This window comes from Heptranchias perlo, chromosome 2 (assembly GCF_035084215.1).
Source record: "Heptranchias perlo isolate sHepPer1 chromosome 2, sHepPer1.hap1, whole genome shotgun sequence".
Classification (NCBI taxonomy): domain Eukaryota; kingdom Metazoa; phylum Chordata; class Chondrichthyes; order Hexanchiformes; family Hexanchidae; genus Heptranchias; species Heptranchias perlo.
In genome coordinates, this window is record NC_090326.1 from 162,241,010 (window position 1) to 162,268,618 (window position 27,609).

At 51.4% G+C, this 27,609-nt stretch overlaps 1 protein-coding gene across 1 annotated transcript in view; it reads right to left on the minus strand.

Moving 5' to 3' along the window:
- The window catches only part of vill (villin-like), a 119,569-nt gene that overhangs the window by 71,783 nt on the left and 20,177 nt on the right, over positions 1-27,609 (minus strand). Inside the window, exon 2 of the mRNA XM_067968361.1 lies at positions 1,914-2,003. Within this exon, the coding sequence (XP_067824462.1) occupies positions 1,914-1,985 (72 nt within the window). The 5' untranslated portion in view covers positions 1,986-2,003. The remainder of the gene's footprint in view (positions 1-1,913; positions 2,004-27,609) is intronic.

Sequence of the window (27,609 nt, forward strand, 5' to 3'; positions counted from 1 at the left end):
TCGCGGGGGGGGGGGGGAAGAGAGATCGCCGCGGGGGGGGGGGAGAGATCGCCGCGGGGGGAGAGAGAGATCGCCGCGGGGGGAGAGAGAGATCGCCGCGGGGGGAGAGAGGAGACCGCCGCGGGGGGGAGAGAGATCGCCGCGGGGGGAGAGAGAGATCGCCGCGGGGGGAGAGAGAGACCGCCGCGGGGGGGGGGAGAGATCGCCGCGGGGGAGAGAGAGATCGCCGCGGGGGGAGAGAGAGATCGCCGCGGGGGGAGAGAGAGATCGCCGCGGGGGGAGAGAGAGATCGCCGCGGGGGGAGAGAGAGATCGCCGCGGGGGGAGAGAGAGATCGCCGCGGGGGGAGAGAGAGATCGCCGCGGGGGGGGAGAGAGATCGCCGCGGGGGGAGAGAGAGATCGCCGCGGGGGGAGAGAGAGATCGCCGCGGGGGGAGAGAGAGATCGCCGCGGGGGAGAGAGAGATCGCCGCGGGGGGGGGGGAAGAGAGATCGCCTCGGGGGGGGGGGAGAGAGATCGCCGCGGGGGGAGAGAGAGATCGCCGCGGGGGGGGGGGGGGAGAGAGATCGCCGCGGGGGGGGGGGAGAGAGATCGCCGCGGGGTGGGGGGGAGAGAGATCGCCGCGGGGGTGGGGGGGAGAGAGATCGCCGCGGGGGGGGGGGGGAGAGAGATCGCCGCGGGGGGGGTTGAGATCGCCGCGGGGGGGGGGGGGGGGAGAGAGATCGCCGCGGGGGGAGAGAGAGATCGCCGCGAGGGGGGGGAGAGAGATCGCCGCGGGGGGAGAGAGAGATCGCCGCGGGGGGGGGAAGAGAGATCGCCGCGGGGGGGGGGGGAGAGAGATCGCCGCGGGGGGGGGGGGAAGAGAGATCGCCGCGGGGGGGTTGAGATCGCCGCGGGGGGGGGGGGGGAGAGAGACCGCCGCGGGGGGGGAAGAGAGATCGCCGCGGGGGGGAGAGAGAGATCGCCGCGGGGGTGGGGGGAGAGAGATCGCCGCGGGGGGGGGGGGAGAGAGATCGCCGCGGGGGGGGTTGAGATCGCCGCGGGGGGGGGGGGGGGGGAGAGAGATCGCCGCGGGGGGGGAGAGAGATCGCCGCGGGGGGGGAGAGAGATCGCCGCGGGGGGGGAGAGAGATCGCCGCGGGGGGGGGGAGAGAGATCGCCGCGGGGGGAGAGAGATCGCCGCGGGGGGAGAGAGAGATCGCCGCGGGGGGGGAGAGAGATCGCCGCGGGGGGGAGAGAGATCGCCGCGGGGGGGGGAGAGAGATCGCCGCGGGGGGGGGAGAGAGATCGCCGCGGGGGGGGAGAGATCGCCGCGGGGGGAGAGAGAGATCGCCGCGGGGGGAGAGAGATCGCCGCGGGGGGGGAGAGATCGCCGCGGGGGAGAGAGAGATCGCCGCGGGGGGGGAGAGATCGCCGCGGGGGGAGAGAGAGATCGCCGCGGGGGGGAGAGAGATCGCCGCGGGGGGAGAGAGAGATCGCTGCGGGGGGGGAGAGAGATCGCCGCGGGGGGGGAGAGAGATCGCCGCGGGGGGGGGGTGGAGAGATCGCCGCGGGGGGGGGGTGGAGAGATCGCCGCGGGGGGGGGGGGGAGAGATCGCCGCGGGGGGGGAGAGAGATCGCCGCGGGGGGGGGGGGGAGAGAGATCGCCGCGGGGGGGGGGTGGGGAGAGAGATCGCCGCGGGGGGGGGGGGGGGGGAGAGAGATCGCCGCGGGGGGGGAGAGATCACCACAGGAAGTCCTGAGGAATGTGAGTGCTGATTATACATATCGATATATACTTGTGAGGCGCCCTGGCACCTCCTTCATGATGAAGGTGTTATTTAAAAGGCAGCTGTTGTCTCGTAGGCCCCTGAACACAAAGTGAGCCCCAAGCTGGACTCTGTGCTGGCGTAAAGCTCACACTGAACATCCTTACCTCGATGGTCCATATCTGAAGGCCCAGGCTCTTGCCGATATTTTTAAAGGCCTCTGGTGTTACAGTTGGCATGGCGACGACTGATCACAACTGAAAGCAAGCAGAGGGAAGAAAAACAGAGTTAGTGTTAAACAACATAACCCAGAGCGTGGATTCTCCCCCCATTCAATTCCTCAGAAATCTACTGTAACCACCAAGATTTACTCTGATGATGAGCAGATCCCATCGAATCTCCTGATTTGCTACTCCGCTGCCTTATGATACCAGCTGATCTAGAATGGGTTGGTCACGGAGTAGATTATTCCAGCTGGCACTCCCTGGAGTCTCACTCCACAGGGATGAGGGACTTCAGTTACATAGATAGACTGGAGAAGCTGGGATTGTTCTCCTTAGAGCAGAGAAGGTTAAGAGGAGATTTGACAGAGGTGTTCAAAATCATGAACGGTTTTAATAGAGTAAATAAGGAGAAACTGTTTCCAGTGGCAGAAGGGTCGGTAACCAGAGGACACAGGTTTAAGGTAATTGACAAAAGGACCAGAGATGAGATGAGAAATGTTTACACAGTGAGTTGTAATGATCTGGAATTCACTGCCTGAAAGGGCGATGGAAGCAGATTCAATAATTTTCAAAAGAGAACTGGATAAATACTTGAAAAGGAAAAAATTACAGGGCTCTGGGGAAAGAGCAGGGGGAGTGGGACTATAGCTCTTTCAAAGAGCCGGCACAGGCACGATGGGCCAAATGGCCTTCTTCTGTGCTGTATCATTCCATGATTCTAGGTGCTAAATGAAGGCAAATCATTTTCCATTTCACCTCATCTTCTGACCGACAGTTTCCAACCTTGGACCTTGACTCACCCACCTAGGCCAGTCAGTGGAGCTGTGGTGTCACCGTTTAACTATCACCCGTACTGTCCCGTGCGCCGTCAGGTCTCGCCTCACCCTTACCTGTTTCACCCTGCTGCCTACGCCACTCCTCACCCTTACCTGTTTCACCCTGCTGCCTACGCCATTCCTCACCCTTACCTGTTTCACCTTGCTGCCTACGCCATTCCTCACCCTTACCTGTTTCACCCTGCTGCCTACGCCACTCCTCACACTTACCTGTTTCACCCTGCTGCCTACGCCATTCCTCACCCTTACCTGTTTCACCCTGCTGCCTACGCCATTCCTCACCCTTACCTGTTTCACCTTGCTGCCTACGCCATTCCTCACCCTTACCTGTTTCACCCTGCTGCCTACGCCATTCCTCACCCTTACCTGTTTCACCCTGCTGCCTACGCCATTCCTCACCCTTACCTGTTTCACCCTGCTGCCTACGCCATTCCTCACCCTTACCTGTTTCACCCTGCTGCCTACGCCATTCCTCACCCTTACCTGTTTCACCCTGCTGCCTACGCCATTCCTCACCCTTACCTGTTTCACCCTGCTGCCTACGCCACTCCTCACCCTTACCTGTTTCACCTTGCTGCCTACGCCATTCCTCACCCTTACCTGTTTCACCTTGCTGCCTACGCCACTCCTCACCCTTACCTGTTTCACCTTGCTGCCTACGCCACTCCTCACCCTTACCTGTTTCACCTTGCTGCCTACGCCATTCCTCACCCTTACCTGTTTCACCCTGCTGCCTACGCCATTCCTCACCCTTACCTGTTTCACCCTGCTGCCTACGCCACTCCTCACCCTTACCTGTTTCACCTTGCTGCCTACGCCATTCCTCACCCTTACCTGTTTCACCTTGCTGCCTACGCCACTCCTCACCCTTACCTGTTTCACCCTGCTGCCTACGCCACTCCTCACCCTTACCTGTTTCACCCTGCTGCCTACGCCATTCCTCACCCTTACCTGTTTCACCCTGCTGCCTACGCCACTCCTCACCCTTACCTGTTTCACCTTGCTGCCTACGCCATTCCTCACCCTTACCTGTTTCACCTTGCTGCCTACGCCACTCCTCACCCTTACCTGTTTCACCTTGCTGCCTACGCCATTCCTCACCCTTACCTGTTTCACCTTGCTGCCTACGCCACTCCTCACCCTTACCTGTTTCACCCTGCTGCCTACGCCACTCCTCACCCTTACCTGTTTCACCCTGCTGCCTACGCCATTCCTCACCCTTACCTGTTTCACCCTGCTGCCTACGCCACTCCTCACCCTTACCTGTTTCACCTTGCTGCCTACGCCATTCCTCACCCTTACCTGTTTCACCTTGCTGCCTACGCCACTCCTCACCCTTACCTGTTTCACCTTGCTGCCTACGCCATTCCTCACCCTTACCTGTTTCACCTTGCTGCCTACGCCATTCCTCACCCTTACCTGTTTCACCTTGCTGCCTACGCCATTCCTCACCCTTACCTGTTTCACCTTGCTGCCTACGCCATTCCTCACCCTTACCTGTTTCACCTTGCCATTCGCGAGCTTCACTCAACAGTACCGATGGAGGAAATCCCGGGGAATGGGTGGCACAGTCAGTTAGTGCCCTTTCCTTTCAGCTTCATTCGGGGTGGGGGGGCTTGCTGACCAGAGCAGTTAACGGTGGGATACGGGTGACGGTTATGTTACTGGATCAGTAACCCAGAGAACGTGAGTTCGAGTCCCACCACTGCAGCCGGTATCAGTAAAAGTGAACATGAAGCAGTCGGATTGTCGTAAAAACCCAACTGGTTGACTCGTGTCCCTTTAGGGAAAGAAACCTGCCATCCTGTCTATGTGACTCAGATTGCTATAAAGAATTAACAGTGTTGTGGGAGCACCTTCTCTGGGCAACTAGGGATGAGCAATAAATGCCGGCCTTGTCAGCAACGCCCACGCATCCCCAGAATGAATTTTTATAAATACCTCACGGCACATCCATGGATTCCTGCCCTTCTATGGTTGTCCAGTGTTCTTTTACCAAACGGGTAGGGCCTGTCAGGAATTAGGCTCTGGAGGATAGCAGGCACCCACCCCTCCACCCCAGAGGCACATTAGGGGCAATGCAGGGAAGGTCACATTTATTACCCAGGCCTGGTTGCTCTGAGAACGCAGCGACGGACTTGCCTTCTTGAACCACTGCTGTCCTTGAGGTGAAGGCGTGCGGCAATCGAGGGCATTGAGAGCAATGCCACAAGTAGGTCAGAGCAGGTTAATGGTGGCAGGTCCCCTTCCCTGAATTGACCAGCTGGACAATTCTACCTGCTTCTATTAATTGCACAATGTGCATACAGTGGGATTTGAACCCATGACCTGTGGGCTATTAGTCCAGCACCGTAGCTTGCTGCTACAGTACCAGACTAACTATTGAAAGGCACTGAATGACTTTCCATCAGCGGTCCTTGTTACACTCGTATCCACTGGTAACAGGCGGTGACCTTTGGCTCCTTTAACTTTCCCAACTCTTGGACCAATCTCCAACAGAGAGCTGAAGGGCAAATCCACCCTCCCCCTCCCCTGTCAACATCTGTATACACAATCACTGCAAAGCAACCCGGAATCTGATTTCCCCTTCCTCCCATCCCCTCAATCCCGTGCAGGAGTAGGCATAGGAACAGGAAGAGGCCATTCAGCCCCTCGAGCCTGTTCCACCATTCAATTAGATCATGGCTGTTCTGTATCGTAACTCCATCTACCCACCTTGGTTCCATAACCCTTAATACCCTCGCCTGACAAAAATCGATCAATCTCAGTTTTGAAATTTTCAACAGCTTTGTGAGGGAGAGTTTTCCAGATTTCCACACCCCTTTGTGTGAAGAAGTGCTTCCTGACATGACCCCTGAACGGCCTGGCTCTAATGTTAAGATTATGCCCCCTTGTTCTGGACTCCCCCCACCAGAGGAAATAGTTTCTCTCTCTCTACCCCATCAACTCCTTTAATCATCTTAAACACTGCAATTAGATCCCCCCTTAATCTTCTAAACTCAAGGGAACACAAGCCTAGTCTATGAAACCTGTCCTCATAATTTAGACCCCTCTGTCCTTGCAAACTACCGCCCCATCTCCAACCTCCCTTTCCTCTCCAAAGACCTTGAACGTGTTGTCGCCTCCCAAATCCGTGCCCATCTTTCCCGCAACTCCATGTTTGAATCCCTCCAATCAGGTTCCTGCCCCGCCACAGTACTGAAACGGCCATTATCAAAGTCACAAATTACATTGTGTGTGACTGTGACCGTGGTAAACTATCCCTCCTCATCCTTCTCGACCCATCTGCAGCCTTTGACATGGTTGACCACACCATCCTCCTCCAACACCTCTCCTCCATCGTCAGCTGGGTGAGGCTGCGCTCGTCTGGCTCCATTCTTATCAATCCAGGCGTGGCCAGAGAAACACCTGCAATGGCTTCTCTTCCTGCTCCCACATCATTACCTCTGGAGCGGCCCAATGAACTTTCCTTGGCCCCCTCCTATTTCTCACCTACAAGCTGCCCCTCGGCGACATCAACCGAAAACACGACGTCAGGTTCCACGTGTACGCTGACGACAGCCAGCCCTACCTCACCACCTCCTCCCTCGACCCCTCCACTGTCTCTCCCCACTGCAGTTTTCACCCCCTCCAGCTGAAAACTAGGCCGATACACATCCTGCCACCCAATGTTGAACGGTCTCCTTTCCTCATCCGCCCCCACTGGCATATGGAATCTCTGAGCCCATCCCCCTCCACCCTTTTACTCATTAACTCCGGAGATAGGAGTATTCTCATCATGCACAGCAACTCTGGAACGCTACGCTGCTGTCCCAGTTCAAAACATTCCCCTCCGCTGTCTTGGCCTCAATCCTTATGGCATTGGGTCGGGGATCATTAGGGTCGGGGGTTATTATGTCCGGGGGGGTGGGGTGGGGTGGGAGAGGAGAAGGAGGTGTCACCAATGATTAACGCACATTCATTGATAAAATCAAACAGCGACAAGTGGAGCAAACAGACTGAAAATGTCTACAATGAAAAGTAACATTTGACAATCACACTCTGAAGGTGCAGGTCAGCCGCGATCTGATTGAATGGCGGAGCAGGCTTGAGGGGCTGAATGGCCTCCTCTTGTTGCTAAGGCTCTTGACGGCTGTGCACTATTTCACCATGGCAACCAGTCACCCCCTAGGGCCTAGTCGCAGGCCTCTGCAATTTCCTTTCCTCTCCTCGTGTCGGGTTTCGAACCAGTACCTTCCCACCCCACCCCGCCCAGCCCCTCCCCTCCAACACCCTCACCCATCCACCGCTCCCTCCGCCACCTCCGACAGCATGTGGAATTGCGGGCACGCGCCAGGACTGTTGGATAATGCGCCAACTCCGCCCTCCGCAAAAGACCGCCTTACCGGGGGTGGGGTGAGGTTAGTGGGACAGTAAGTAACCCCTCACGTGGCAAGATGGCGGCTAAGTGGGACTGAGGCTTATCAGAAAATGAGGGGAGGAGGTTTGTTGGGCCTACAGGCCTTTCCTGGACCTGAAAACTCCTCAGGCTCTCATGAAATATCGTCGGGCGGGCCTCCCCCTGTTTACGGTTCCCTCACAAATTGGAGGAGACCTCACGGAGCTCCTTTCCCTGCAGCACTGATCCGCGTACACCCACAGCTCAGCTTCAGTAGAATAACACCCGAGGAGGGGCGGAGGGGAGCCCCAACACAAGGCCCAGAGCCACACTAAACTATTGAATTATCGGACGCCCAGTTTCAATATTAATAAGAAAGACAGACTTGCATTTATATATTTTTTTTGAAGTGTAGTCACCCTTGCAATGCAGAAAGACGGCAGCCAATTTGAGCACAGCAAGATCCCACGCACAGAGCTGTGATAATCAGCGGATAATCTGTTTTTAGGTGTTGGTTGAGGGATAAATTAATATTGGGCTTTATAAATCAAGGCATAGAGTACAAAAGCACGAAAGTTATGCTAAACCTTTATAAAACACTGGTTAGGCCTCAGCTAGAGTATTGTGTTCAATTCTGGGTACCACACTTTAGAAAAGATGTTTGAGGCCTTAGAGAGGGTGCAGAAGAGATTTACTAGAATGGTGCCAGGGATGAGGGGCTTCAGTTATGTGGAGAGACCGGAGAAGCTGGGGTTGTTCTCCATAGAACAGAGAAGGTTAAGGGGAGATTTGATAGAAATGTTCAAAATCATGAACGGTTTTGATAGAGTAAATAAGGAGAAACTGTTTCCAGCGGCAGAAGGGTCGGTAACCAGAGGACACAGATTTAAGGTGATCGGCAAAAGAGCCAGGGGCGACATGAGGAAACGTTTTTTTATGCAGCGAGTTGTTATGATCTGGAATGCGCTGCCTGAAAGGGCGGTGGAAGCAGATTCAATAGTAACTTTCAAAAGGGAATTGGATAAATAGTTGAAGGGAAAAAATTTGTAGGGCTATGGGGAAAGAGCAGGGGAATGGGACTAATTGGATAGCTCTTCAAAAGAGCCAGCACAGGCACGATGGGCCGAATAGCCTCCTTCAGTGCTGTATCAAACAATGGTACTATAATAAATATTGGCTAGGATACCAGGAAGAACTCCTCTGCTCTTCTTCGAAATAGTGGCCGTGGGATCTTTTATATCCACCAGAGAGGGCAGATGGGGCCTCGGTTAAACATCTCATCCAAAAGACAACACCCACAACAGTGCAGCACTCCACTGGAGTGTCTGCCAATATTTTGTGCTCTTGTCTCCGGAGTGGGACTTGAACCTAGACCTTTCTGATGCAGCGTTAAGAATGTTGCCCACTGAGCTACAGCTGACATTGTCAACAACAGGAAAAGCCCACGGTTACTGCAATCAGAGAATTTATAACCAAAAGAGAAACAGGCCGAGGATGTAAAAATTCACCTACCTCTAAGCTCAGCCTCCTAAGCGTTCAATGCAACTAAGAGACATATCCTGGATCAACAGAGCCCCTCCCATCAATGCCCTTCGGGAGTAGATGCTCTGGGGTTAGACTGCTCCATATATGGAAGCTGTCAGGCATTTGGATAAACAGCACGCCTACTCCCCACACACACACACACAAAGACCAGGAGCAAACACCTCGGTTCCGTTTGATTCGAGGAAACTCCAGGAAATAATTCAAGCCCCTTCTCCCACAACGAGCTCGAGCCAGTAATTGGCACTTCATCCGCTTGACTGCCCAGGACACACCTGAAAATCCTTTATCCGTCACACCTGACTGGCTGAGATAAGCTAACCAAACATTTGGCTTGGCTTTATTACGTTCGGGGAGCGTTTGTCTTAAAGGGGAGGTCTCCTCGCTGGACAACCCGCTCTTGAAGTGGTGGGGGGGGGGGGTGAAGTCAAAACCAATCTGTGAAAACAATAATGGGGAGGGGGGGAGGGGAGGGGGGAGGGGGAGGGGAGGGGGGAGGGGGGAGGGGGAGGAAGGGAGAGGGGAGGGGAGGGGGGGAGAGGGGAGGGGAGGGGGGGGGGAGGGGGGGAGGGGAGGGGAGGGGAGGGGGGTGATTTTAACCTAACATGGCTGAGCGGGAATCCCATAGGATGGGGTGGAACGCTGGTTTTACACCCTGTCTGATATCGCTCTCCCTTTACTTCAATGGAGAGTAAAATCAGGGGGGGGGGTGGGGGCGCGTGTAAAACTAGTTTCCCGACGGGCGGGTTAGTTTAAAATTGCCCCCAATATTTCAGTGAACGAGTGGTCAATCTATGGAACGGGCTCCCTCGGGAGACGGTGGAATCAGATTGTATTGATTCATTCAAATGCAAATTAGGTAGATTTCTTTCAGAAAATAACATTTTGGGACCCAGTCTAGGAGAAATTTGAGACATGACGTGGTAAATGTAACAGGCGACTTTGGACCGATGGTTCCCAACGCAGCCCAGCCCTGGGGGGGGTTTCCTCACCTCATGTCAGGGTCTGTTGTAGAATAATAGATTGAGTGTTATGATAGGGTCAGCTGTGGCTCAGTGGGTAGTACTCTTGCCTCTAAATCAGGTGGTCACAAGTTCAAGTCCCACTCCAATGCCTCAAGCCAGCATATAAACTGGGCTAACACTTCAGTACGGTACTGAGGGAATGCTACACTGTCAGAGGTATCGGTTGCAGAGGCTAGACAGGGACCTTGGTTTAACATTTCATCCGGAGGCGACACCTCTGACAGTGCTGTGCTCCCTCAGTACTGCAGTGTCAGCCTTGCTCTTGTGTGTGGTCATTTATCTCACTGCTGCTTGCGGGATCTTGCTGTGTGCAAATTGGGCTGCTGTGTTTTCCTACATTACGACAGGAGACGCTTCCAAAAAAAAAAGCACTTCATTGGCTGTAAAGTGCTTTGGGACGTCTGTATAAAAGCATGTTCCTTCTTTCACACGAGCTTGGCATTGGGCTGTCACTGAAGAAGGTGCTGTCTCTCTCAGTGTTTCTCCTCGGCACAGTCCCTGCAGCTGGAAATTCAGCGGCCTCAAAGGTACTGACGGGAACCAGCACATCGAACACACAAAGGGGCCCCCCTCCGGCTTCTACCATCAGAGAGTGTGCAGCCATCAGAAGTAATCACACACGGCACGCGGCACAAAGCAGCCACAGGGACATCCGGTTGCCAGAAATTACATTCTGCCCTTTATCGCAGCAACAGTAAACCTTCTGTTGCCCAAGTTACGTAACTCCCTGATTACGTTCACTGTGCAAGAGAATGTGTGCTCCATGCCAGGTCCCCCATCGAGCAATTTATAACCCTAATCGAACGAGACAGCGGCAATTAAAATCAGCTACTCATCTTTTAACGGGCCTGCGATAAAAGGGCCTCGTTACTAAGTTGTGTTTTGTGACCGAAGTGATTAAATTTGCCCAGAATTCCCACCTGCCCAGGGTTTTGGACCGAGCGGCCTGATTTTTTTGAATAGGCAGTCGGAAAATTTCTAAACTGGACGATAAGGTCTGTTTTTATTTTAAATAAAAGTCTAATTTTTCTGCTTACCTCCGTGTCTCATCCTGCTGATAACAACTACAAATTGCATTTGCATAGTGCTGTTGACGTAGTAAAACGTCCCAAGGCGCTTCACTGGAGCGATTATCAAACAAAAATTTGACACCGAGCCACACAAGGACAGGTGACCAAAAGCTTGGTCAAAGAGGTAGGTTTTAAGGAGCATCTTAAAGGAGGAGAGAGAGAGGTAGAGAAGTGGAGAGGTTTAGGGAGGGAATTCCAGAGTTCAGAGCCTAGGCAGCTGAAGGCACGGCCGCCAATTGTGGAGCGATGAAAACCGGGGATGCGCAGGAGGCCATAGTTGGAGGAGCGCAGAGATCTCGAAGGGATGTAGGGCTGGAAGAGGTTACAGAGATAGGGAGGGGGCGAGGCCATGGAGGGATTGGAACATGAGGATGAGAATCATGCTGAAGGCACGATAAGTACAGATGAGAGAAGTCATTCAGCCCATCTAACTCAACCTTCCACAAAACACCATGGTTTCCAGCATCACAGCATGCCACTGCCTCTTCAATGACTCGAGACCTTGTGCTCACACTGTTAGTCCCAGATAACCATCCCATGAGCTGATCACTCTTTGTGCAAAGATGTGCTTAAACTGACCTTTTACTAGTTTGTACCTAGGCCTCCTTGTCCTGTAATCGAGGTTTTACTTGGTGATCTGGGAGAGTTGTTTTTTTTAATATTTGCGCTTAGGATGTGGGCGTCGCTGGCAAGCGTGGCATTTATTGCCCATCCCTAGTTGCCCTGATAAGGTGGCGGTGACGTGGTGAATGGTTGTGCAACTGAGTGGCTTCCTAGGCCACTCCAGAGGGCATTAAGGGTCAACACTCTTAATGAAATCACTAAAAGCTCGTGGGCAGGTACGAAAAGTAATTTAAAAGGCTAATGGAATGTTGGCCTTTATCTCAAGAGGGATGGAATACAAAGGGGTGGAAGTTATGTTACAGCTGTACAGAGCTCTGGTTAGACCCCATCTGGAGATACTGCATTCAGTTCTGGGCACTGCACCTCAGGAAGGAGATATTGGCCTTGGAGGGGGTGCAGCGCAGATTCACCAGAATGATACCGGGGCTAAAAGGGTTAAATTATGAGGACAGGCTGCACAGACTAGGCTTGTATTCCCTTGAATATAGAAGATTAAAGGGTGATCTAATTGAGGTGCTTAAAGGATTTGATAGGGTAGATAGAGGGAAACTATTTCCTCTGGTGGGGGGAGTCCAGAACAAATTAGAGCCAGGCCGTTCAGAGGGTGATGTCAGGAAGCACTTCTTCACACAAAGGGGAGTGGAAATCTGGAACTCTCTTCCCCCAAAATGCTGTTGAGGCTGGGGGTTAATTGAAAAATTTCAAAACTGAGGTTGATTAGATTTTTGTTAGGTAAAGAAATGAAGGGTTACAGAACCAAGGCGGGTAAGATGGAGTTACGATACAGATCAGCCACGATCTAATTGAATGGCGGAACAGGCTCGAGGGGCTGAATGGCCGACACCTGTTCCTAAGTGACCACATAGAGTGGGACTGGCCAAACCAGGTAGGGAGTGCAGGTTCCCTTCCCTGAAGGACGTTAGTGAGCCTAGTTGGGTTTCTTCTTGCGACTGTCCAACAGCTTCACGGTCATATATCTGGGAGAATTTAGTAATTGAGGATTTTCAAAACGCATTTTCAACGACAGGAAAGCAAACGCCCAATGCCAGGCCATGCCCCTGTCTACTTTTACACTGGGCAAAAGGTGGCAACCTTAAGATGACTAAAGTTGCCCGACCCTTGTTAAGGGACTAATAAACCAGGGAATGTTAGTTCAAATCCCACTATGGGCAGTTTGAGAAATTAAATTCAACCTTTTTTTAAAATCTGGAAATAAAAAGCTGTTAGCAGTAAAAGAGACCGTGAAGCTGTCCAATTGTATTTAAAACCCAACTGGTTCCTTAATTCATAGCATCATAGGAAGTTACGGCACAGAAGGAGGCCATTTGGCCCATTGTGTCCGTGCCAGCCGAAAAAGTGCTATCCAGCTTAATCCCACTTTCCAGCACTTGGTCCGTAGCCCTGTAGGTTATGGCACTTCAAGTGCACATCCAAGTACTTTTTAAATGAGTTGGGGGTTTCTGCCTTTACCACCCTTTCAGGCAGTGAGTTCCAGACCCCCACCACCCTCAGGGGGAAAAAAATTCTCCTCAGCTCCCCTCTAATCCTTCTACCAATTACTTCAAATCCATGCCCCCTGGTTATTGACCTCTCTGCTAAGGGAATTAGGTCCTCCCTATCCACTCTATCTAGTCCTGACATAATTTTGTACTCCTCAATTAAATCACCCCTCAGCCTCCTTTGTTCCGATGAAAACAACCCCAGCCTATCCAATCTTTTCTCATTGCTAAAATTCTCCAGCCCTGGCAACATCTTCATAAATCTCCCCTGCACCCTCTCTAGTGCAATCACACCTTTCCTGTAATGTTGTGACCAGAACTGTGCGCAGTACTCAAGCTGTGGCCTAACCAATGTTTTATACAGTTCTAGCATAACCTCCCTGCTCTTACATTCTATGGCTCGGCTAATAAAGGAAAGTATCCCGTATGTTGGAGAATTTTAGCTATGAGGAAAGATTGGATCGGCTGGGATTGTTTTCTTTGGAACAGAGGAGGTTGAGGGGAGATTTAATTGAGGTGTATAAAATTATGACAGGACTAGATAGAGTGGATAGGAAGGACCTATTTCCCTTAGCAGAGGGATCAATGACCAGGTGGCATAGATTTAAAGTAATTGGTAGAAGGATTAGAGGGGAGCTGAGGAGGAATCTTTTCACCCAGAGGGTGGTGGGGGTCTGGAACTCACTGCCTGAAAGGGTGGTAGAGGCAGAAACCCTCAACTCATTTAAAAAGTACTTGGATGTGCACTTGAAGTGCCGTAACCTACAGGGCTACGGACCAAGTGCTGGAAAGTGGGATTAGGCTGGATAGCTCTTCCTCGGCCAGCACAGACACGATGGGCTGAGTGGCCTCCTTCTGTGCCATAAATTCCTATGATTCTACGAATTACATAGAATTTACAGCATAGAAACAGGCCATTCAGCCCAACTGGTCTATGCCGGTCTTTATGCTCCACACAAGCCGCCTCCCACCGCTCTTCATCTAAACCTATCAGCATATCCTTCTATTCCTTTCTCCCTCGTGTGTTTATCTAGCTTCCCCTTAAATGCATCCATGCCATTCGCCTCAACTACTCCTTGTGGTCGCGAGTTCCACTCTCTGGATTCCCTATGGGTCACATCACCAAAGGGCAGCAACTGTTTGAGGGGCAGGAAAAAGTCAAGGCTGGAACTTTGAGAGCCTGCCAGAGGGGACCTTTTGTGGCTGGGGGGGCAGAGCCGTTTCAGGAGATGTTGGGAAGGTAGGAATGGTTCCGGGGAGATGGATCACAACAGAGAGGCAGTGGAGCTGGATGGTTTGACATCAGCTTTTGAAGGGGAGGGGATGGGGGATGGGGAAGGCAACGTCCGAGCAAAGGGAGGAGTTGACGGTGTTACTGAGCACTGGGCTGAGAGGAGCTCGTTGGCCGGGCAGGAGCTAGGTGGTCAATGGGGGCCTCAGAGTGGCATAAGGTGGTGGTTTTCACAGAGGAAATGAGTCTGATAACAGCTGAGGGGAGGTTATAGGAAAGAAGTGACCCAGCACTTTTGGAGGGGGGTGGGGGTGGTGGGAGTCAGGGCTAGAATAGAGTGGGGTTCGGGGTGCCAGGGGAGATGGGAGCGAGTGAAACTGGAAGGGGCCTGAGGCAATTGAGTGAATAGCCTCAATTCTGGAACATGGTTATCCAAGAGCTCCGCACATCGGAGGTGGAGATCAAGAGGAGGGGGGAGGGGTTGGAAAGAGAGGTGGTTTGTTGTGGAGCTCGGGTTGCCGAGTCCAGTTGGATGAGCTAGGGTTGCCAAATCTGGTTGGACGTGCTCCAGGAGATTTCCTCACATGGCCTCCAGCCTCCAACCACCCCACCCCCATGCTCTTCCCATTGGTCGCCTGACACGCCCATCCTCGTGGTGCCCCACCTTCCCCATGGCCAATTGGAAAGCGAACAGATTCTTTATTACCCTATTGGATGATTCTTGACCGCCAATTCTCCCCCATCTCTAATATTTTTGTAACGAGTAAACAAAAGTGTTCAAAGAAAATTTCATAAATGTTGTTCAACGTCCCGATGATTTTACTCCCGGATGTTACTCGCAGCAGTATCCGAGAGATTAATCTTTATTTCCTCGAGTCTCCAGGACAATCCGAGACGGATTGACAGCCCCTCTGTGGAGCTAAGGTCGGATTTACCTTCCAGGGTAAGAAATTGGGGAGAAGATTGGAACAAAAAAAGGGTCTCAGATGGAGGGGGATCCCACGGTGGGTTATTTAATGTTACATACTTGTCTGTTCACTTGTCCGCTGTCTAGGTCATGGGCAGGGTCAGGGTGACTGAAGGCGTCAGACTCTGTTTTTATGACAGAGGACGAGGAGATTCCTTGGCATTTTTACCGGGGCGAATGGGGAGCAGATCATTTTGCACAAGTCCCTTCCCCCACCGGCGCACCGTGGCTGCAGTGTGCACCATCCACAGGATGCACTGCAGCAACTCGCCAAGGCTTCTTCGACAGCACCTCCCAAACCCGCGACCTCTACCACCTAGAAGGACAAGGGCAGCAGGTGCATGGGAACAACACCACCTGCACGTTCCCCTCCAAGTCTCACACCATCCCGACTTGGACAAATATCGGCCGTTCCTTCATCATCACTGGGTCAAAATCCCGGAACTCCTGACCTAACAGCACTGTGGGAGAACCGTCACCACACGGACTGCAGCGGTTCAAGAAGGCGGCTCACCACCACCTTCTCAAGGGGCAACTAAGGATGGGCAATAAATGCCAGCCTTGCCAGCGACGCCCACATCCCGAGAATAAACAGTAAAAAAAAATAACCCGTGGTAACCGCAAACCAGCGGCCATGAGTAGGATTAAGATAAAACTGGGGGGGGTGGGGGGGGGAGGGAGGAGACCAACTGACGGAGAACAACTGCAAAAACGCACACAACGATCTAGGCGAGGCCTGCCCACAGTGTGAAGCAGCCTGTAAGGGTCAACTTCAAAGTCAACGGAAAGGTTGGGGAACCAGAACAACGAGTTTCGTGGCACCTACAGGAGGGCGTCTCTCACCGAGAATGCTGAATTGAGAATTGTAATAATGAAAGACTCTCCAGTTCCTACGTACCAGATCCCATCTTTCCTTCCTGTTTCGACGGGCTACGCCATTCAGCTCTTCCGAAGGCACAGGGGTTAGGATGTTGTAGGCGCTGTTTCCCGTCGCCAAAGAGGGACGTGCACAGTCGTCCCAGCGGCTGGAATATAGGAACTGGAGTGGGCCGTTCATAGGGGCTGCTAACTCTCCAGGATTGCCCTGGAGTCTCCAGGGATTAAAGATTAATCTCCCGGACACTGAGGCAGGCAACACGTGGGAGAAAAAATCATAAAGGCCATTAAAAAAAAATTGTGCGCACTTCTTAAAAATTTTCTTTGAAGGCTTTCATTTATTAGTTATAAAATTATTGAAGAGGGAGGCAAAAGACTGGTTGGAGGTGGGAAGTCATGTGACGAAACCTCCAGGAATACCTCCAACCAAGGTTGGCAACCCCAATCCATTCAGCCCCTCGAGCCTGTTCCGACATCCAATTCGTGATGTGGAGATGCCGGTGATGGACTAGGGTGGACAAATGTAAGGAATCTTACAACACCAGGTTATAGTCCAACAGTTTATAGTTGGACTACAAACTGTTGGACTATAACCTGGTGTTGTAAGATTCCTTACATTTGACATCCAATTCAATCATGGCTGATCTGTACCTCAACTCCATTTACTCGCCTTAGCTCCATCTCCCTCGATACCCCTTACCGAACAAAAATCTATCGAGCTCAGTCTTAAAAGCTCCAATTATCTCAGCATCCACAGTCTTTTGGGGGAAGAGAGTTCCAGATTTCCACCACCCTTTGCTTAAAAGACTGCGTCCTGATTTCGCCCCTGAACGGCTTAGCTCCAATTTTAAGATTATGCCCCCGTCTTGTTCTGGACTCCACTCTGCCAGAGGAAATAGCCCAGCCCCCCTCATACACGTGCAGCCAACAAGGCGGGGGGGAGAAACTAAGAAACTGAAATCGAAACAGGAAAAAAAAGGATGTCTGTCAGCCTCTGAAAGAGAAACGGTCCCTTTAACCAGTTGTCCCCGGCCTTAGCGAATCCAGCAAGAGGTTGCCGCCGGTTACAGGTTAACCCGAGGCCCCCCGGCCTGCCCTCTCGGGTGGGACGTCACTGGTCTCACGGCCACTATTTCAAAGAAGAGCAGGGGGAGTTCTCCCCGGTCTCTTGGCCCAATATTCATCCCTCAACCAACATCGCTAAAACCGATTTTACACTTCAAAATTACAGCCCCGGCTGCTTATAGCGGGTGCGATCGTGCGAAGGCGATTTGCCCGAAATAGGCGGCTGTCCAGGATAGGCGGGGACGGTGTAAGTGGCGGGGGCTGTACTTCAGTGGCCGTAAAGCGCTTTGGGACGTCGTGGGGCTTGTGAAAGGCGCTGTAAAAATGCAAGTTCTTTCTTTTCTTTTTTTTAAAAAAAACAGCAGCCAGTTGATTTGTATCAAGAGGACTGAAGATTGACAAAGGTCTCAAATGGCAAAAAAGGAATGCGGGCCAACAGGAAGCAAAAGGGTTTCTCGGAGAAGCTGAGGGATTTGACTAATTAACTCTAGTGTAACACAACTCCATCAACAAATCCCTGATTAATTCCCTCACTCCTCCTCGCTCCTCCCTTTCCAGGAACTCTTGGGCTCACTAACAGCTTTTAAACACACCTCCCATCGTATCCCATAGACGGCTTCTCTGTAAATGCTGCTTCATGGTGCTTGGATATCAGAAAGTGCAAGTGAGTCCCCACACACGCACACACACACAAAATAATTCTCAAGTTGCACAGTTTCATAGAATCATACAGCACAGGAGGCCATTCGGCCCAACGAGCCTGTGCCGGCTCTTTGAAAGAGCTAGCCATTTAGTTCCACTCCCCTGTTCTTTCCCCTTCAAGTATTTATCCAATTCCCTTTTGAAAGTTACTATTGAATCTGCTTCCACCGCCCTTTCAGGCAGCGCATTCCGGATCATCACAACTCGCTGCGTAAAAAAAAATTCTCCTCATCCCCCCCCTCTGGTTCTTTTGCCGATTATTTTAAATCTGTGTCCTCTGGTTACTGACCCTTCTGCCACTGGGAACAGTTTCTCCTTATTTACTCTATCAAAACCGTTCATGATTTTGAACACCTCTATCAAATCTCCCCCAACCTTCTCTGTTCTAAGGAGAACAATCCCAGCTTCTCCAGTCTCTCCACATAACTGAAGTCCCTCATCCCTGGCACCATTCTAGTAAATCTCCTCTGCATCCTCTCTAAGGCCTTAACATCCTTCCTAAAGTGTGGTGCCCAGAATTGGACACAATACTCTAGCTGTGGCCTAACCAATGTTTTATAAAGGTTTATCAACAATAACAACTTGCATTTATATAGCGCCTCTACCGTAGTAAAACGTCCCAAGGCGCTTCACAGGGGCGATTATCAAACAAAATTTGACACCGAGCCACATAAGGAGATATTGGGACGGGTGACCAAAACCTTGGTTTTAAGGAGCGTCCTAAAGGAGGAGTGAGATTATAGAGGCGGAGAGGTTTAGGGAGGGAATTCCAGGGCCTAACCAGCTGAAGGCTCGGCCGCCAATGGTGGAGCGATTAAAATCAGGGATGCACAAGAGGCAAGAATTGGAGGAGCGCAGAGATCTCGGAGGGTTGCAGGGCTGTAGGAGGTTACAGAGATAGGGAGGGGTGAGGCCATCAGGAATTTGAAAACAATTTTAAAATCGAGGCGTTCGCAGACCGGCGGCCAATGTAGGTCAGTGAGCACAGGGGGTGATGGGTGAACGGGACTTGGTGCGAGTTAGGATACGGGCAGCAGAGTTTTGGATGAGTTCAAGCTTATGGAAGGTGGAAGATGGGAGTCCGGTCGGGAGAGCATTGGAATAGTCAAATCTAGAGAGGTAACAAAGGCATGGATGAGGGTTTCAGCAGCAGATGAGCTGAGGCAGGGGAGGAGAAGGGAGATGTTACAGAGGTGGAACTGGGCAGTCTTGGTGATGGAGCGGATATGTGGAAGCTCATCTCAGGGTCAAATAGGACGCCAAGGTTGCGAACGGTCTGGTTCAGCCTCAGACAGTGGCCGGGGAGAGGGATGGAGTCGGTGGCTGGGGAATGGAGTTTGCGGTGGGGACCAAAGACAATATTCAGTTGGAGAGAATTTTTGCTCATCGGGACCGGATGTCGGACAAGCAGCGTGAAAAATCAAAGGCAGTGGAGGGGTCGAGAGAGGTGGCGGTGAGGTAGAGCTGGGTGTTGACAGCGTACGTGGGGAATCTGACGTGGTTTTGAACGATGTCACCGAGGGGTAGCATGTAGAGGAGGGGGCCAAGGACAGATCCTCGGGGGGCTCCAGAGGTAACGGTGCGGGAGCAGGAAGAGAAGCCATTGCAGGTGATTCTCTGGCTGCGACTAGATAGATAAGAATGGAACCAGGTGAGCGCAGTCCCACCCAGCTGGTCAGTGGAGGAGAGGCATTGGATGGGGCATAACCTCCTTGCTTTTGTACTCTATGCCTCTATTAATAAAGCCCAGGATCCCATATCCTTTTTTTTTAAAACAGTTTTCTCAACCTGTCCTGCCACCTTCAACCATTTGTTAACATATACCCCCAGGTGTCTCTGTTCCTGCACCACCTTTAAAATTGCACCATTGTTTATCCATTTTGTTCCCTCTATCCCACCAAGCAAGGAAGTTATGCGAAACCTTCATAAATCACTGGTTAGGCCTCAGCTGGAATATTGTGTTCAATTCCATGCACCACACTTTAGGAAGGATGTGACGGCCTTGGGGAGGATGGAGAAGAGATTTACGAGAATGGTGCCAGGGATGAGGGACTTCAGTTATGTGGAGAGACTGGAGAAGCTGGGGTTGTTCTCCTTAGAGCAGAGAAGGTTAAGGGGAGATTTAATAGAGGTGTTCAAAATTATGAGGGGGTTTTGATAGAATAAATAAGGAGAAACTGTTTCCATTGGCAGGAGGATTGGTAACCAGAGGACACAGATTTAACATAATTGGCAAAAGACCCAGGGGGGAGATGAGGAGAAATTTTTTTACGCAGCGAGTTGTTATGATCTGGAACGCGCTGCCTGAAAGGGCGGTGGAAGCAGATTCAGTAGTAACTTTCGAAAGGGGAATTGGATAAATACTTGGAGGGAAAAAATTGCAGGGCCTTGGCGAAAAAGCAGGGGAATGGGACTGATTGGGAGAATTGAGTGTGGGAGAACCTTCACCACACGGACTGCAGCGATTCAAGGCAGCGGCTCACCACCACCTTCTCAAGGGCAATTAGGGATGGGCAATAAATGCCGGCCTCGCCAGCGACGCCCACATCCCATGAAGGTATGAAAAAAAATTGGACAGCTCTTTCAAAGAGCCGGCACAGGCACAACGGGCCGAATGGCCTCCTTCTGTGCTGTATCATTCTATGAATCTATGAACCCCGTAGACACTAACTGGTTGATTACTGGGGTTGGGTCCGCTGAGCATCTGCAGCCTGCCCATCCCTCGCTCGAGCAGCCATTTTTCACGCATGAGTTGGGACGTCGAGAGCAGGGGCAGGCTGCTCGACTGTGAGAAGCATCGCAGCCAACCCCGAACTTCTTCTCAACCGAAGTCTATTCACACAAGCGCACTTTCCAGAGGGGGAAGCCTAATGGTGGCAGTCTTAGGAACATAGGAACAGGAGAAGGAGGAGGCCACTCAGCCCCTCGAGCCTGTTCCGCCATTCAATTAGATCACGGCTGATCTGCATCTTAACTCAGTCTTGTGGGCTGGAACCCTTGGGATGGTGGGAGGCCAGGAGTGCTGAGGTCAATTATAAGTGTCTCCACTGCCGCCCCCTGGATGAGACCAGCGCAGACTGGGACACCAAACCTGGAAACTTCCTGGTCTGGGGGGCCATTTGGGGAGCTCAACGCGGGAGAGACACAATGGAACAGGGGGAAAGGAAGGTGAGAATGAGGAAGAAAATGAAATATTTTGTTTTTGGAGGGTGAGCAGAGCCAAACCAGGGGTTAAAATGTACCCGGTGGGCAGTTTTTGGGTGTGTCCCGTTACCGAGACGGTGTTAAAGTCGTGGAGAACGTACAGAGTAAGTTCACCGGGGTGATACCAGGGCTGGGGATCGATGGTCACGGGGGGAGGCTGGACATACTGGGACTATTTCCACTGGAGCAGAGAAAGCCAAGAAAGACAGAAAGAAAGAATTTGTGTTTACACTCCGCCCCCTCAGGACATAGAATTACACAGAATTACATGGAACGTACAGCACAGAATCAGGCCATTCGGCCCAACAGGTCCATGCCGGCGTTTATGCTCCACTCGAGCCTCCTCCCTCCCTACTTCATCTAACCCTTGTAAACAATTTTACAACACCAAGTTATAGTCCAACAAATTTATTTTAAATTCCACAAGCTTTCGGAGGCTTCCTCCTTCCTCAGGTGAATGTGGAAATTTCCCTCATCGCAACTAACCCCCCCCCCACCGCCCCCTCCTCCTCCCCCAAGATGGATACTGGATGAGGACGATATCAGGCTCAGCTGTGATGCCAACATGGTTGAACAGCTGTTTTTCTGGGCTCATTGTGAGAAGAGAGTGGGCTCCTCAAGTTCTTCTTCCCGTTCTCTGCGGACACAGACCTGAGCATCAATCAGCGCCTTCAGCAGAGGAGAGCACAAAGTTACAGAGGAAGCTTCCTCGGCTGTGAAGCACTTTAGGACGTCCCAAAGTCATGAAATGGCGCCAGATGAATGCAAGTTCCTTCCTTTTAGCAAGTTTCCACTGGTGAGACGAGCCTGTTACTACAGGCCGACTCCAGCTGTTGACACAGGCTTCAGTTTGAGGCTGGAGGTTCCAGCCGCCAGGAGCAGGCCGCTCCTCCCTCAAAGGCCCCGGATACCGTTGCTATGGCGTCCCAATTAGCAAGTAAAAGGAGCAAAGACGTCAGAGGCTGCCGAGGGATGGTTACCAGAGGTCCCTCGCTGCAGCACAGAGCTTCCGCAGGTGAGGGAGACCAGACACTGCTGCGATCTTCGAACACTGGGCGGGTCGGTCACCCCTTCCCCTCTAATCTCTCCCGCACGACACGGGGGATAAGCTCAGCAGAGCAGCGATGTCAGGGGTCGCCAACCCTCCAGGATTGGCCTGGAGTCTCCTGGAATTAAAGATTAATCTCCAAGACACTGCTGGGATCAAAAGACCCGGGAGAAAAATCAGAGGGGCATTAAAAAAAATGATGTGTGTTTGTTTTTTTTTCCTTTTCTTTGAACACTTTGTGTTTAGTAGTTAGAAAAATAATGAAGATGGGAGAGAAAGCATACATGACTGACAGTCAAGAATCATCCAATTGGGTAACGGAGAGCCTGTTAGCTTTCCGACTGGGCGGGGGGGGGGAAGGCGGAGCGACGCGAGGATGGACATGTCGGGCGACCAATGGCGGGAACGTGAGGGGGACGGGACGGGACGGTTCGAGGCGGGAGGTCATGTGACGAAACCTCCAGGGATACGTCCAACCAGAGTTGGCAACCCTAAGCGATGTCCAATCAAGAATCAGTGAACGCCAACGGCTCGCTAACATGCGAGTGACAGAGCGGGAGGAAGTGACCAGTGACTCAGGCGGCAGGGATGTTGTTGCCAATGTCTTTGTGCTTTAGTTCCAGTTCTCTCCCTGCCCTGAACGGGTAAGCTTCCACATACACGTGCGTCCCCCCCCGCCCCCCCCCCCCACAACACACGGTGATCAGGAGCACGTGCCCCTGGCCGATTGTTTAAATGAACGTTCCTTTTTAAATTATTTTTAAAAAAACTACTGGGAAACATCAGATAAAGAGAGCCAGCAGTTTAACTAAAACAACATCAACTTGCATTTATATCACATCATTAATGTAGTAAAATATCCCAAGGCGCTTCACAGGAGTTTAATCAGAGAAAATTTGACACTGAGCCACATAAGGAGATATTGCAGGGGGCGGAGGAGGGAGGGGGTGGTGATTGAAAGCTTGGGTCAAAGCGGTGGGTTTTAAAGAGCGTCTTAAAGGAGGAGAGAGACGGAGGGGGTCAGGGAGGGTTATGATGGTTTGACGGGGCGGGAATTCCCCCGTGCGTCTTGGTAACTGTACAAGGTCGTGCCTTCAGAAAGGACGGTTAGGTTTTGGGGCGGGGAGGGGGTGACCTGACCTGATTGGAACTTATTCTGGAAAAAAGGACTGGGATCGGGTGGGATATCAGACACAGCCTCTGACTCCAAACTCACAATGCCGGCCGTGGTTCGGTGGGCAGATCTCTCCCCTCTGAGTTGGAAGGCCGTGGGTACAAGCCCCACTCCAAAAAAAACTTCAGCACATGATCCAGGCTGACAACCCCGGAGCAGTGCTGAGGGAGTGCTGCGCTGTCGGAGGTGCCGTCTTTCGGATGAGACGTTAACCCGAGGCCTCTCGGGTGAACGTAAAAGATCCCAGGGCACTATTTGAAGAGGAGCAGGGGAGTTCTCCCCGGTGTCCTGGCCAATATTTATCCCCCAACCAACATCACTAAAAAAAAACAGATGATCTGGTCATTATCACATTGCTGTTTGTGGGATCTTGCTGTGTGAATTGGCTGCCGTGTTTCCTACATTACAACAGTGACTACATTTCAAAAGTACTTCATTAGCTGTAAATGGGAGGATACTGAGAGGTGTAGAGGAACAGAGGGACCTTGGAGTGCATGTCCACAGATCCCTGAAGGTAGCAGGACAGGTAGATAAGGTGGTTAAAAAGGCATACGGGATACTTTCCTTTATTAACCAAGGCATAGAATGTAAGAGCAGGGAGCTTATGCTAGAACTGTATAAAACATTGGTTAGGCCACAGCTTGAGTACTGTGTACAGTTCTGGTCACCACATTATAGGAAAGATGTGATTGCACTAGAGAGGGTACAGAGGAGATTTATGAGGATGTTGCCAGGACTGGAGAATTTTAGCTATGAGGAAAGATTGGAGAGGCTGGGGTTGTTTTCTTTGGAACAAAGAAAGCTGAGGGGAGATTTAATTGAGGTGTATAAAATTACGAGGGGCCTAGATAGAGTGGATGGGAAGGACCTATTTCCCTTAGTAGAGAGGTCAGTGACCAGGGGGCATGGATTTAAAAATTGGTAGAAGGATTAGAGGGGAGCTGAGGAGAATTTCTTTCACCCAGAGGGTGGAGGGGGTCTGGAACTCACTGCCTGAAAGGGTGGTAGAGGCAGAAACCCTCAACTCATTTAAAAAGCACCTGGATGTGCATTTGAAGTGCCGTAACCTACAGGGCTACGGACCAAGTGCTGGAAAGTGGGATTAAACTGGATAGCACTTTCTCGGCCGGCACGGACACGATGGGCCGAATGGCCTCCTTCGGTGCCGTAACTTTCCATGATTCTATGATCCTCGCTTAGCCCAGCCACTGCTATGTGACGCACTCTGGACCAACAGCCCATAATACTGGAAAGACTGAACGGGTTGGGGCTCCTTTTTGTAGAAAAGAGAAGACTGAGGGGTGAGCTGATAGAGGTCTTTAAGATCATGAAAGGGGTTTGATAGGGTAGGAGCAGAGAAAATGTTTCAACTTGCGGGGAGACCAGAATTAGAGGTCATAAATATAAGATAGTCACTAGTAAATCCAATAGGGAATTCAGGAGAAACTTCTTCACCCCGAGAGTGGTTAGAATGTGGAACTCACTACCTCAAGGAGTAGTTGAGGTGAATAGCATAGATACATTTAAGGGGAAGCTGGATAAACACATGAGGGAGAAAGGAATAGAAGGATATGCTGATGAAGTAGGGAGGGAGGAGGCTCATTCTGGTCTATCGGTCACCACTCAGAAAAGAGCCCCAGCTTGTTCAACCTTTCAAATATCCCTGCCAATTGTCCATTAAGAAGGTTCACTCGGTTAATCCCGGGGATGAGGGGGTGGACATATGAGGAGAGGTTGAGTAGATTGGGACTCTACTCATTGGAGTTCAGAAGAATGAGAGGCGATCTTATTGAAACATATAAGATTGTGAAGGGGCTTGATCGGGTGGATGCAGTAAAGATGTTCCCAAGGATGGGTGAAACTAGAACTAGGGGGCATGATCTTAGAATAAGGGGCTGCTCTTTCAAAACTGAGATGAGGAGAAACTTCTTCACTCAGAGGGTAGTAGGTCTGTGGAATTTGCTGCCCCAGGAAGCTGTGGAAGCTACATCATTAAATAAATTTAAAACAGAAACAGACAGTTTCCTAGAAGTAAAGGGAATTAGGGGTTACGGGGAGCGGGCAGGAAATTGGACATGAATATAGATTTGAGGTTAGGATCAGATCAGCCATGATCTTATTGAATGCGGAGCAGGCTCGAGGGGCCGATTGGCCTACTCCTGCTCCTATTTCTTATGTTCTTATACCCTTCTCTTGGGGCTCCATTTATACTGCCTGTTTGTGCCCTTTCTTTCAAATATTTCCCGCCCCGCCGTCTCCTTCCCTCCAATACCGTGTACCTAAATAACCGTCCTCCGTGTGTGGATCGCCATGTTAAGATTTATTCAGCGATCCTGTATTCCCAGCAGGGGCTCTCAGTGATGGGGATTATCATCGGTCTGACAATCTCTGACTCCGGCTCCCGTCAGGTGACGCTCCCCCGCTGGGAGCGGAGAATCGCTGAATGAATCGAGTTATTCGTCGGTGGGAGCCGTCACCGCCGAGCCCGATCCGTGTCCTCCCCTGTTCTACACGTGCCCCTTTTCAACGGGGGTGGTTCACCAGATCAGCAATCAGAAGTGGTAAACATAGAAAATAGGAGCAAGAGTAGGCCATTCGGCCCTTCAGGCTTGTTCCGCCTTTCAAAATGACCATGGCTGATTGTCTAACTCAGTACCCTGTTCCCGCTTTTTCCCCATATCCCTTGATCCCTTTAGCATTAAGAAATATATCTATCTCCTTCTTGAATACATCTAATGACTTGGCCTCCACTGCCTTCTGTGGTAGAGAATTCCACAGGTTCACCACGCTCTGAGTGAAGAAATTTCTCCTCATCTCGGTTCTAAATGGCATACCCCGTATCCTGAGACTGTGACCCCTGGTTCTGGACTCCCCAGCCATCGGGAACATCCTCCCTGCATCTAGTCTGTCTAGTCCTGTTAGAATTTTATATGTTTTCATGAGATCATCTCTCATTCTTCTAAACTCTAGTGAATATGGGCCCAGTCGACCCAATCTCTCCTCATACGTCAGTCCTGCCATCCCAGGAATCAGTCTGGTAAATCTTCGTTGCACTCCCTCCATGGCAAGGACATCCTTCCTCAGATAAGGAGACCAAAACTGCACACAATACTCCAGGTGTGGTCTCACCAAGACCCTGTATAACTGCAGTAAGACATCCCTGTTCCTGTACTCAAATCCTCTTGCAATGAAGGCCAACATACCATTCGCCTTCCCAATTGCTTGCTGCACCTGAATGCTCGCCTTCAGCGACTGATGTACAAGGACACCCAGGTCTCGTTGCACCTCCCCTTTTCCCAATCTATCACCATTCAGATAATAATCTGCCTTTCTGTTTTTACAACCAAAGTGGATAACCTCACATTTATCCATGTTGTACTGCATCTGCCATGTTCTTGCCCACTCACCCAACTTGTCTAAATCACATTGGAGCCTCTTTGCATCCTCCTCACAGCTCACATTCCACCCCAGCTTTGTGTCGTCTGCAAACTTGGAAATGTTACATTAAGTTCCCTCATCCAAATCATTGATATATATTGTGAATAGCTGGGGCCCAAGCACTGATCCCTGCGGTACCCCACTAGTCACTGCCTGCCACCTGGAAAAAGACCCGTTTATTCCTACTCTCTGTTTCCTGTCTGTCAACCAATTCTCAATCCATGCCAATATATTCCCCCCAATCCCATGTGCTTTAATTTTGCACACTAACCTCTTGTGTGGGACGTCATCAAAAGCCTTCTGAAAATCCAAATACACCACATCCACTGGTTCTCCCCTATCTATTCTACTAGTTACAGCCTCAAAAAAACTCCAGTAGATTTGTTAAGCATGATTTCCCTTTCATAAACCCATGCTGACTTTGCCCTCCAAGTGCTCTGTTATCACATCTTTTATAATAGACTCTAGAATTTTCCCCACTACTGATGTTAGGCTAACTGGTCTGTAATTCCCTGTTTTTTCTCTCCCTCCTTTTTTAAATAGTGGGGTTACATTTGCCACCCTCCAATCTGTAGGAACGGTTCCAGAGTCTATAGAATTTTGGAAGATGTTCACTATCCTAGATGGTCCATATCGGTACCAATGACAGAGGTAAAAAAAAGGGATGAGGCCTTAGATTTACACGGCGTTCACCTCGCGGACTCTCTTCCCGCTCTCCAGACTCTCCTTTTACTCTGCGCTCACCTCTCGGACTCTCCTCTCACTCTTGGACTCTCCTTTTACACTGCGCTCACGTCTCGGACTCTCCTTTTACACTGCGCTCACCTCTCGGACTCTCCTTTTACGCTGCGCTCGCCTCTCGGACTCTCCTTTTACTCTTGGACTCTCCTTTTACACTGCGCTCACCTCTCGGACTCTCCTTTTACTCTGCGCTCACCTCTCGGACACTCCTTTTACTCT